General features: G+C 46.4%; 1 protein-coding gene across 1 annotated transcript; it reads left to right on the top strand.

The window, feature by feature from the left end:
* The first annotated feature begins 49 nt into the window (after window positions 1–49).
* On the top strand, window positions 50–2,427 carry LOC103644306 (40S ribosomal protein S4-like). Its single transcript, NM_001301556.1, has 5 exons — window positions 50–152; window positions 983–1,060; window positions 1,152–1,332; window positions 1,414–1,511; window positions 1,802–2,427. The coding sequence occupies exons 1-5, from the start codon at window positions 150–152 to the stop codon at window positions 2,237–2,239; spliced, it is 798 nt and encodes a 265-aa protein (NP_001288485.1). The 5' UTR covers window positions 50–149; the 3' UTR covers window positions 2,240–2,427.
* The last annotated feature ends 10,139 nt before the right edge of the window (window positions 2,428–12,566 follow it).

Below are 12,566 nucleotides of genomic sequence, written 5' to 3'. Positions count from 1 at the left end.
AAAACCCTACCCCAAACAACTATATATACTCTCCCAACCTTATTCCTCTCTCTCGTTGTCTTGGCGGCTGCGGCGGAGCACGGAGGCGAAGGAGGAGCAGCAGCAGCAGGCGGCGCCGAGGAGCGGCATCCCACTCAGTGCTTGCAACCATGGTGAGTGTCGCCACACATCCGTTCCTCCCCGCTGCTTTGCTCTCGCTCGCTTTCGTCTAGATCTGAGCCGCGGCGGTGTTGTTATTGTTTAGCCCCGCGTAGCGCCGCCGCTCTAGGAGTCTATAGGTCCTCGGTTCTTCTAGTTCCGTAAAGGTTTCATTTATGCGCGTAGCGGCGGCGGCGGTTGGCTGGCGCACTTGGCTAGCTGTAGATTTTGGTCGGCGGTTTGTTTTGCGTCCTGAGTACTCGCTATGCTTAGTGCATCTCGCTATCCAAACACCACTCACCGATCCATTCCTCGACGATCCGGACCAATCCATGCGGGATCGAGGCGATTCTCAATCCAAACTCGTTTTGACCACTAGAGCCTTATGCTGTTGATCTCAGTAGAAAACTTATATAGTTCGTACATCACTAACATTTTCAAGCCTGTATGTCACCATGTGAGTTGCAGTGTCAGATTACTGGGTGCAGTATGTGGGGGTGGGACGAGGCTTAGGGCGACGTAGTTTTGTTGACAGTCGTGTTGGTCGTGGATAATCTAATCTGTGGGGTTAGACATTCTGCTTTCAGGATCTCTTCATATGAATGATGGAATTATTCTAGGGTTAGTTCATGTAACACGTTTATTGTGACCTGTGATGGCTCTATATAATAAGTAATATAAGTAGTGTGAACTTGAAACCGTGATCTATTTTGAAATGGAATCATTCTGTAGTGTGTATGTTTGCTGTTACTTTTAACAGCTGATGCAATCAGGATGAGTCGCCTATGAATGCCCCACTCGAATCTGTTGTGCTTTTGTTGATCATTATTATTTTGCAATCCAGGCTAGGGGATTGAAGAAGCACTTGAAGAGGCTCAATGCGCCCAAGCATTGGATGCTCGACAAGCTTGGCGGAGCTTTTGTAAGTAAACAAAATTTTCTAGCTTTGGTACCTACAATCTTCTGTACTTCTTCTTTTGTCTGATGTTTCAGGTTGGACTTTTTTTCTGTAGGCTCCCAAGCCATCTTCTGGACCTCACAAGTCCAGGGAGTGCCTTCCTCTGATCCTCATCATCAGGAACAGGCTCAAGTATGCTCTGAACTACCGTGAGGTCATTTCTATCCTGATGCAACGCCATGTACTTGTTGATGGCAAGGTCAGGACTGACAAGACCTACCCTGCTGGGTTCATGGGTATGCCTATATCTCTGTTAATATAGAAGGATCCTTGTATGCCTATTTTGGTTGCTGATTTGTGGTGTCATTTTTTGGCAGATGTCATTTCCATCCCCAAGACAATGGAGAACTACAGGCTGCTTTATGACACCAAGGGCCGCTTCCGTCTTCACCCAATCAGGGATGAGGATGCCAAGGTTAGGCCAATTCTCTTACACATCATCTCTCATTGTTCTAGTTGAGCATGATGATCTTGGTAGCTGTGTGAGGTTGTTGTTTTCATTAGTAGATCTGTGTACCTTGTCCTTGCTATACTGTCTATATATGTTGTGTGCATGGAAGTCTTGCATTGAAAATGTCATGTGCTACAATCTGTAGGATTGTTAATAGATGTTGCTTTGTCTATCTGTCCATTTACATCGCTGGAAATTCCCATGCCTAGTACGTATGTGAAATGCTCATTGCTATTCTATTGGTTTGTGTGCAGTTCAAGCTCTGCAAGGTGAGGTCTGTTCAGTTTGGCCAGAAGGGCATCCCCTACCTGAACACCTACGACGGCCGCACCATCCGCTACCCCGACCCGCTCATCAAGGCCAACGACACCATCAAGATCGATCTGGAGACCAACAAGATCATGGACTTCATCAAGTTTGACGTCGGCAACGTGGTCATGGTGACCGGCGGGAGGAACACCGGGCGTGTAGGTGTGATCAAGAACAGGGAGAAGCACAAGGGCGGCTTCGATACCATCCACGTCGAGGACTCCATGGGCCACCAGTTCGCCACCCGCATGGGCAACGTGTTCACCATCGGCAAGGGCAACAAGCCGTGGGTGAGCCTGCCCAAGGGCAAGGGTATCAAGCTCAGCATCATCGAGGAGCAGAGGAGGCGCGACTTTGCTGCCCAGGCTGCTGCCAAGGCATAAGTTCTCTGAATGTGCTGCTTGGAGCTTTTTGCTATGTCTAGTTTAATTTTTATCTGCAAGGATATAGAGCTACCTTCCCAAGACTTTATCATCATGTTTTGTTGCTTTTGGTTCTTGAACAGCGTTTGCAGCTTAGCTGTAATGCTTTAATTCGACTTTCTATATATTGTTGAACCGTGTTGTCGACACCATGACAGCTTGTTTTGCTTCTATGTTTTTGCTTGAGCTACGGTGGTTGTTTGGAATCTTGTATGGTGGTTTGTTGTAATTCTGTCAATCGGATCAGGAACTGGCCACGGCACTGGATGCCACTAACCACGTCCGTGGTGGTACCAGACGCCAATGACCATGCTCTTGTTTTGTCCGAGTTGGGGCTGGTGCTGCTCGTCTGCGGGCGTCCTGGAGAAAGCCAGCGCGTCGTCCGCGGCAGGTGCTGAATGACTGACTGAGGAGCCCGGAGCGTGTTCATGCAAGTTTGCACTGGATCTTTTTTTTCAATCACAATGTACTGTGGTAGTCGAACTCCTCCATCCATTTATATATCATATATGTATGTACCGTGCAATTGGTACTGGACAAACAAATTAAACCATGCACAGTTCCAGCTTGCGGTACGCATCGTACTCCGTGCTATATGCTGTGATACCCGCTAGTGAAGGACCAACCAGTCACCAGTGGCACTGTGACAGCAGCATATACACTAGGGACTACCATACCACACGGTCGGCACCAACATAACAAATGGCATTGACATGCATGCATGCCATAGGAAGGCATGCATTGACACGTAGTAGAGCTAATAATTATTGACTAAAATTAATTTTAGATATCCAAACACCCTAAATTATTGATTGTTTTTAGTAAATTAGTTAATAGTTAGCTAGCTATTTGTTAGCTAGCTAATTTTACTAGTAATTTTTTTTAAAGGGATTGGCAAAAGACTTGTCGCTCCAATATATTAGAAAAGTATGACACATACATAATATACATATACAAGATAAGAAACCAAACAAAACAACGACAGACACGTACCGAAAAGACCAACTAACCATACTAGACTAACCCGTTAACAACCAACGAGCACTTTCACCACAAAAGCATCCTCCTCTGTAGAACTATGCTCTCTGTGAAAGATTCTATTGTTTCGTTCTAACCATAAGCTCTACCAAAAATAAATCAGAAGGCCGTCGAAGATTCTCCGTGAGTGTGTGCTGCAAAGGCTTCTTAAATTCCTAATTACCTCTTGTTAAAACCCGCTGGGGTTTCACGCTCCGTCCGCGCTTCGCGCTGGAAGCTGTGTGTGGGCCCTCAGTAGCGTGCCGTCAGACGAGCTCCGTCCGCGCTTCGCGCTGGCAGCTGTGTGTGGGGCCCTCAGTAGCATCACGCCGTCAGACGAGGACGCGCTCGCCTCCGTCCGCTCGTCCGCTGCGCGCTTCTCCGATCCGCACCGCGCTTCTCTCGTGTCCGCCGCGCGCTTCCCAAGATCCGCGGCGTCCTTCTCTCGCGCCCGCGGCCTCCCGTGCGCTGCAGTCAGCGTCCCGTCGTCCATGGAGGGGAATCGCTGCGTCCGCTCGTCACCACCGCGACCCACGGCTTGACGCGGTACTCCAGGCGCAGCAGTCTCTCCATCCCGGTGCGGGTGAGGGACGCCACGGCGCGGATGTCGAAGATGTCCGGGCCGGTCGCCGACGCGTTCCCGTTCGCGGACCTGGGGGCCTCCGCCTGGGCGTCCTTGCTACGGCTCGGACCGGGCCGAGCGCGTCGGTGGCGGCCAGCGCGTCCGTGGCGTACGGCGCGTCGCTGTTTGTCCGGTCAGTACCCCTCTCCTCGGTTCTCCCCGTTGCGGTCTGGTGCGCTGCCCATACCGCCATGTGATTCCTGTTCACCGGATTCCAAAATCCGATAAATCCGCGCCTTGCCGTGCCTCTGAGCGTTCTCCCTCTCCGTAACAGCATCAACTCACTGTGTCCTGTCCTTCCACTGCAGCGCCCATGCCGCTGATTTCTCCCAATCCCTTATATGAGGCCCTCTGCTGTGTTGTCTTCCTTTTCCCCCTGACTGCACGCGCTCCTTCTCGTCGACTCCGTCGCCGTCGTCCGTTCCTCTTCCTGGAATCCCTATTTCTTTTGTTTCGATTGCTTTCCGTTCCGGCACCGGATTCATGTGCATTGGCTCATCCTTCATGTCGCTCATGTAGATCTGCCGCATTGGAGAACTGGCGACCAAGCACAGGTCCTGAAATCGTCCAGTCTTCCCTTCTTCAACGATTTGAGGTAATCGTTCCACCGGTCCTCGCTTTGTTATGTTGCTTTGGTTTTTTGATTCATTGCAGTACACGCCGATGCACATGAAAGTTCAACAAATTTCCAGAACGCTTCCATACTTTACAATTTTCTCTTCTGAGAGTTCAACAAATTCTGACTTCGAGGGTTTAGTGTTCTCTGATAGTTCCTTGGTTGAACGCTTCTTCAAATGTAATATCAGTGTCTTCTTTTTTAGAGTGTTATGTGTTCAATGTACTGTGTTGTCAGCTCATTTCTGTTTGGACTGAACACCCTTGATAGTTTTCTCCAGTTCAGACCAAAATAGTGCCATTTCTATTTCTGTCAGCTCATTTCTGTTTGGACTGATAACAGATCTCAAATGCTCATTTCTGGTCCAGCGTGGCCGCTTTCATTCTGCTCTACTATGGGGAAGATGACAGGAGGTGATCATTTGATGATCATTTCTATTTCTGCCAGTGATAGCCTTGCTTTCTGGTTATATTACAGATAGCCTCACTTCTACTCCTGCCAGTGATAGCCTTGCTTTCTGCCAGTGACAAGCTTCTTCTCATGATGAGCGTTGAACAACCCTTACAGTAATAAATGCGTCCAGTTCAGTGACAAGGGCAAGATCAAATATGTCCAGTTTAGTATGGCTGCCAGATTTTTGGACAGCTGCCACATTTCAGTTTAAGCACATCTGCAATTTCAGTTAGCTTCAGTTTACTTCACTCTGCTCTGAAAATGCAACTGAATTTCTGACAGAAAACCGAGGAGACTGAACCGAGCAGACTGAATTTCTGAAGTAGCAGAAAACCGAGTAGGCAATAGTGTGAAATGAGCATGATAAAATAGAATCAGTCTGTAAACAAAAAATGATTTTCTGTTTGGATGGCCAATATACGGTAACCTGTATTTGACTGTAAGCTGTAGGCTGTCGGTTCAGTTCAGTCCAAAGTGATTTTCAGAACGCTTCCATACTTTACAATTTTCTCTTCTGAGAGTTCAACAAATTCTGACTTCGAGGGTTTAGTGTTCTCTGATAGTTCCTTGGTTGAACGCTTCTTCAAATGTAATATCAGTGTCTTCTTTTTTAGAGTGTTATGTGTTCAATGTACTGTGTTGTCAGCTCATTTCTGTATGGACTGAACACCCTTGATAGTTTTCTCCAGTTCAGACCAAAATAGTGCCATTTCTATTTCTGTCAGCTCATTTCTGTTTGGACTGATAACAGATCTGAAATGCTCATTTCTGGTCCAGCGTGGCCACTTTCATTCTGCTCTACTATGGGGAAGATGACAGGAGGTGATCATTTGATGATCATTTCTATTTCTGCCAGTGATAGCCTTGCTTTCTGGTTATATTACAGATAGCCTCACTTCTACTCCTGCCAGTGATAGCCTTGCTTTCTGCCAGTGAGAAGCTTCTTCTCATGACGAGCGTTGAACAACCCTTACAGTAATAAATGCGTCCAGTCCAGTGACAAGGGCAAGATCAAATGTGTCCAGTTTAGTATGGCTGCCAGATTTTTGGACAGCTGCCACATTTCAGTTTAAGCACATCTGCAATTTCAGTTAGCTTCACTTTACTTCACTCTGCTCTGAAAATGCAACTGAATTTCTGACAGAAAACCGAGGAGACTGAACCGAGCAGACTGAATTTCTGAAGTAGCAGAAAACCGAGTAGGCAATAGTGTGAAATGAGCATGATAAAATAGAATCAGTCTGTAAACAAAAAATGATTTTCTGTTTGGATGGCCAATATACGGTAACCTGTATTTGACTGTAAGCTGTAGGTTGTCGGTTCAGTTCAGTCCAAACTGATTTTCAGAACGCTTCCATACTTTACAATTTTCTCTTCTGAGAGTTCAACAAATTCTGACTTCGAGGGTTTAGTGTTCTCTGATAGTTCCTTGGTTGAACGCTTCTTCAAATGTAATATCAGTGTCTTCTTTTTTAGAGTGTTATGTGTTCAATGTACTGTGTTGTCAGCTCATTTCTGTTTGGACTGAACACCCTTGATAGTTTTCTCCAGTTCAGACCAAAATAGTGCCATTTCTATTTCTGTCAGCTCATTTCTGTTTGGACTGATAACAGATCTGAAATGCTCATTTCTGGTCCAGCGTGGCCACTTTCATTCTGCTCTACTATGGGGAAGATGACAGGAGGTGATCATTTGATGATCATTTCTATTTCTGCCAGTGATAGCCTTGCTTTCTGGTTATATTACAGATAGCGTCACTTCTACTCCTGCCAGTGATAGCCTTGCTTTCTGCCAGTGAGAAGCTTCTTCTCATGACGAGCGTTGAACAACCCTTACAGTAATAAATGCGTCCAGTTCAGTGACAAGGGAAAGATCAAATGTGTCCAGTTTAGTATGGCTGCCAGATTTTTGGACAGCTGCCACATTTCAGTTTAAGCACATCTGCAATTTCAGTTAGCTTCAGTTTACTTCACTCTGCTCTGAAAATGCAACTGAATTTCTGACAGAAAACCGAGCAGACTGAACCGAGCAGACTGAATTTCTGAAGTAGCAGAAAACCGAGTAGGCAATAGTGTGAAATGCGCATGATAAAATAGAATCAGTCTGTAAACAAAAACTGATTTTCTGTTTGGATGGCCAATATACGGTAACCTGTATTTGACTGTAAGCTGTAGGCTGTCGGTTCAGTTCAGTCCAAACTGATTTCCTGTTTGGATGACCGATATAATGTTATCTGTCGGTTCAGTTTAGTCAAACTGAAAACACCTGAACACAAAACTGAAAACAGAACTGTGCTTTTTGGTAAGGTGTCGGTTCAGTTAAGCTAAATCAACTTCAGTTGGTTGAGGTGATCGTTCCACCGGTCCTCGCTTTAAATGAACAAAACTCCATAGAACTTGTTGGTTGTTTCTTATAAAATTTGTTAATATACCACACCCAAATTGGAACTTTACATACAAAGGCGGAACACAATAAATACCCAAAACCCATTAAGGAAGATCATTGTAAAGTGTTAGCCTTCCTTACTGATGAGTTTTGCACATCTAGCTAGCAGTACTGTTGTAGTGTTTCTATGTGGTTCGCGTAGCGCAGTGCGCAGTGACCCGTTAGCCATATATGGTGTTGCGTACTTGCCGCTAATGGATGGGAGTACATGAGAGTCCATGGCGTGTTCACGTCGAGACCCCATTACCCAACGTTTTGCAATTTCACAAAGTCTATACTGATATTATGCGTTCTTTGGGTTGAATATGGCCTTAATTAAAGCCAATCTGTCTCTTTCCCTTTCGCATGGCCAACCAAACATTCGTTATGTCTTTGAACAGCTACTATCGAACACATGAACACACTTGATCGGCCATCCACTTCGGCGCCGGCACATGCGTCGCGTTATGCAGTTCCATTCCACTCACAGCCGGTATGTCGAAAGCGGCCAGGTTAGTGGCTCTCGGGCTTTTGCTGCTGCCTTTATCTGCTACATCTCTAAGCGCATACTAAGACGTGTGCGCACGTCGATTGCAGGCGACAAATCCTTACTCGACTTTCCTGCGCCGCTTGCCACCGCTAACAGACAACATCGCAGACAGAAGATGCGTTGTACGCTTGCGTCTGCTGAACAAGGTGCCAGAATGGCTGTTCCCTACCGCCTACCTTTTCGAAAAACATCTTTTGCTTTCATATCTGATGGGCGTTCAAAAATCCTATGAATTTATGGCCAACTTGCTGCTTATAGTTAGCACGGATGCAGCCTCACCGCCTCTTCAACGATCATATGTCGAGTTGCTTAAAGGTGCTTATGTTCCGCCTGCCTAGATTATTTTGTCTACGTATTCCTAAAGTAATCCATGCATCCTGGACCCATCTTTGCATGTAGAGACCTACAAAGATCGCTCATACTATGGTGGCCCATCAGACGAGTGCCGACATTGTGGCGCCGTTTTCTGGTTTCAAGAACGGGTCAAAAGCGCTTCTGCAGTTACGCAGCGCAGACTTGTGTACAACCTTTGTTGCAGAGGAGGTAAGATTGTTTTGGAGCCTTACAAATGTCCGCCGCCTCCCTTAAGTGACCTACTGCGATTCGATGGTGATAATCGTGCCAAAAGGTTCCTTAGGCAAATTCGCTCATACAATTCCCTTTTCGCGTTTACCTCACTGGGTGCCGTCGTTGATAGATCGATAAATAACGGTACAGCACCTTATGTTTTCAAAATCAATGGTGTCGTACACCATCGCATTGGCTCGCTGCTACCCAGCCATGGATTGCGACCACAGTTTGCACAGCTTTACATATATGACACTGAACACGAGGTACAAAATAGGTTGGGCATGTTTGAGAATGAGTCTGACGTCCATGATCGTCCGGACCCAGAGGTGGCCCGTTTATTGCTTAACATGCTAGATGAGCATAACAGTCTGGTCGCAGCATTTCGCTTTGCTAAAGAGCGATTAGATGAGGCAGGCAACCAAAAGGTGACGTTACGATTATTAGGCTGCAACACACGACATGATGCACAATATAACCTACCGGCCAATGGTGAGGTTGCTGCTATAATAGTGGGTGATTGCTCACCTTCCCAGTTCAAGTACGATGTCCTCGTGCACGCTAGAGAGGGTGGCCTCAAACATGTTTCGTGCTTGCACCCATCCTACCTGGCCTTACAGTACCCGCTTCTTTTCCCTTATGGTGATCGTGGATACCACCTTGGAATAAAATATTCTGACGTGGGAGGAGGTGATGTCTCAAGTCGCAAGTATGTTACAATGCTTGAATTTGTTAGACATCGTTCCCATTACAGGCTCAACGAACCGAACCCATTCACTTGCTACGGCAGGCTGAGCAACCAGTTAGCGGTTGATGCATATTCTACGATCGAAGCGTCTCGATTGCAGTTCATAGCGGACCACCAAAAGGAATTGCGTTGTGAATCCGTTCAGGGGATAGCCGACGCCATTGGCAAGGGTCTCACCAGTGCAGATTCGGTTGGTGGAAGAGTTATTGTGCCGGCGTCTTTTACAGGCGGGCGAAGGTACCATGTAATGAACTACCAGGACGCGATGGCCATCTGCAGAGTATACGGCCCGCCAGATCTCTTTGTCACGTTCACATGCAACCCTAAATGGAAGGAGATAGTCGATGCGCTGCGCTTTGAGCCTGGTCAGCAACCATGCGATCGTTCTGATATCGTTGTAAGGGTCTTCCATATGAAGGTCGATGAACTCATAGCAGACATTAGAGAAACTAAGATTTTCGGTCCTATCCGTGCTGGTGAGCTTCATCTTAACTTGTCACATTGAGTGGTTCCTTAATATTTCTTTGCATGCTCTCATCTATAGTCTGGCCTATGCAGTGATTTACACCGTAGAATTCCAAAAAAGGGGCCTACCGCACATACACTGCCTTCTATGGTTGCTTGGTGGTCGTTCGGAGACCGACGCATGTGCCATCGACGCTTTGATATGTGCTGAGATACCTGACGTTGCCATTGATCCCTTGGGCTATGCTCTGGTTGACGAATTCATGATACATGGTCCATGCGGTGATTACAACAGGCGGTGTCCATGCATGAAAAGTGATAGATGCTCTAAGAAATTCCCTAAGTCGTACCAAGACGAGACTGTCATCGATGCTTTTGGCTATACCCTTTATAGAAGACGAAATGATGGTCGGTTCGTAGTAAAAAGTGGAGTCAAATTGGACAGTAGGAGCGTGGTGCCATACAATATGCAATTGCTCAAAAAATACAATGCACATATTAATGTCGAGTGGTGCAACAAAACACACATGATCAAGTACTTGTTTAAATATGTTACGAAGGGAAGCGATCGAGCTAGGATATATTTTGAGTTGACTGCGAACACAAGTAATGCATCTCCAGGTCCTCAAATACCACCACCAAATGAGATCCGCGAATACATAGATGCTAGATACCTATCAACATGTGAGGCTCTATGGCGAATCTTTGAATTCGACATTCACTTTAGAGTACCTTCTATGGAACGTCTGGCCGTACACTTACCTGCAAAAAACATTGTACGCTATGAGCCTGGGGCAGACCTACAGACATTGCTTTTGAGCCGTGCAGCGAACAAGACAATGTTAACTGAATGGTTTGAAACAAACTTGAAATACAGTGATGCGCGTCTCCTGACTTATTGTGATTTCCCAAGAGAGTGGTCGTGGGACGTTTCTATTAGGTGCTGGCGTAGAAGGAGGTTGTCGTCTGCCAAGATTGGCCGCATGTACTACGTCCACCCAACAGCTGGGGAACTTTACTATCTACGCATGCTCTTGATGTTTGTTTCCGGCGCAACGAGCTTCGTTGATATAAGGACCTTCCAAAATACTGTGTACGAAACGTTTAGAGAGGCGTGCGAAGCTCGTGGTTTGCTCGAAGGTGACAACGAGTGGACCCTTCTATTTGATGAGGCTGTAGTCTCTGCCTCGGCGTCTCAACTTCGTCAGCTGTTCGTTACCATTGTCGTTCATTGTCCTGTTTGCAATGTTCGTGCTCTGTTCGACAAATATTGGATCTACTTTACCGATGACATACATCGTGGACTTAAAGAAGCCCTTGGCAACCCGCACTACACAGCTTCACATGAACAACTCCTCACGTTGCTTTCGAGGAAACTAGCAGATACGTTTGCTAACAGTGGTGCCAACATAGCTGATTATGACCTACCAATATTATCGGTCCGTGGTGATGAAGTGTTTGGCAACCGACTGATAGACGACGAACTAAGGCCTCAACCATTACTGTTGTGTGACCATGCTGCCGAAGCTGCTGTCTCGCAGCTAAATGCTGACCAACAATTCATTTTTGAAATGTTGATTAAATCTGCGCTCTCCTGCTCGCCGGGCCTATTTTTTGTATGTGGACATGGTGGGACGGGTAAAACTTTCTTGTGGAACGCTATACTCACGCATTTGAGATCCCGACAAAAAATAGTGCTTGCTGTAGCGTCCTCTGGTGTGGCTTCGCTGCTGTTACCAAAAGGTCGCACTGCTCATTCACGCTTCAAAATACCCTTTGATCTAGATGAGAGTAGTGTTTGTGGTGTCAAGAGAGGTACCATGTTGTCTGAACTTATACAACGGACTTCTCTTGTCATATGGGATGAGGCGCCAATGACCCATAGGCATTGCTTTGAGGCTCTAAATAGGACTATGCGTGATATTCTATCGGAACATAAAGCAGAAAATGCGAACATACCATTTGGTGGCAAACCTATTGTGCTTGGAGGAGACTTTCGCCAAATTTTACCCGTTGTGCGGAAAGGCTCACGATCTGCCATAGTGAACGCATCAATTACAAGCTCACCGCTGTGGCAACATGCAACTGTTTTGAAACTACGAACAAATATGAGGCTCTCCAACCCTTCTTTACATGGGAAGGAACGTGCAGACATGGAACAATTTAGCAAATGGGTCTTGGATATCGGCGATGGTGCTCTGCCGGCCGTGACAAGAGGAGACGAGTCCGAACCTACATGGGTTACGATTCCTGAAGATTTGTTGATACGCACGGATGGGGATGCCGCTGCGTCGCTCATATCCGAGGTCTACCCAAATTTGTTAGAGAGATATATGGACCCTACATACTTAGCTACACGTGCCATTGTATGTCCTAATAACCTTACAGCTGATAAAATAAACGACTACATTGTCTCATTGCTCCCTGGACATGGTGTACAATGCCTTAGCTGTGACACAATATCAAAGTCGTCTGAACGCATACCTGATTTTGACATGCTATATCCTACTGAATTCCTAAACTCTATTAATGCGGCGAATTTCCCCTGCCACAAGCTCGTGCTAAAAAGAGGCGTAACAGTCATGCTGCTACGTAACTTGAACCAGACCGCAGGACTTTGTAATGGAACAAGGATGCTTGTAACTGAGATCGGCCATCGTGTTCTTAAATGCGTGCTGTTAACACCCTCCGGAGTCGGTGAAGAGGTTTTCATACCAAGGATTGCGCTTAACACTACTGACGTCAAATGGCCCTTCACGCTGCAAAGAAGACAGTTTCCAATACGAATATGCTATGCCATGACGATTAATAAGAGCCAGGGTCAGA

Source organism: Zea mays, chromosome 1, assembly GCF_902167145.1.
Source record: "Zea mays cultivar B73 chromosome 1, Zm-B73-REFERENCE-NAM-5.0, whole genome shotgun sequence".
NCBI lineage: Eukaryota > Viridiplantae > Streptophyta > Magnoliopsida > Poales > Poaceae > Zea > Zea mays.
The sequence above is the reverse complement of the archived record's forward strand: the minus strand, read 5'-3'. Positions and strand labels throughout refer to the sequence as shown.

Bases quoted from the DNA above. Each gene is read 5' to 3' on its own strand.
- LOC103644306 (NM_001301556.1), top strand. The intron at 1,061-1,151 runs GTAAGTAAACAA...TTTTTTCTGTAG, and splicing joins ACAAGCTTGGCGGAGCTTTT to GCTCCCAAGCCATCTTCTGG. The intron at 1,333-1,413 runs GTATGCCTATAT...ATTTTTTGGCAG, and splicing joins CTACCCTGCTGGGTTCATGG to ATGTCATTTCCATCCCCAAG.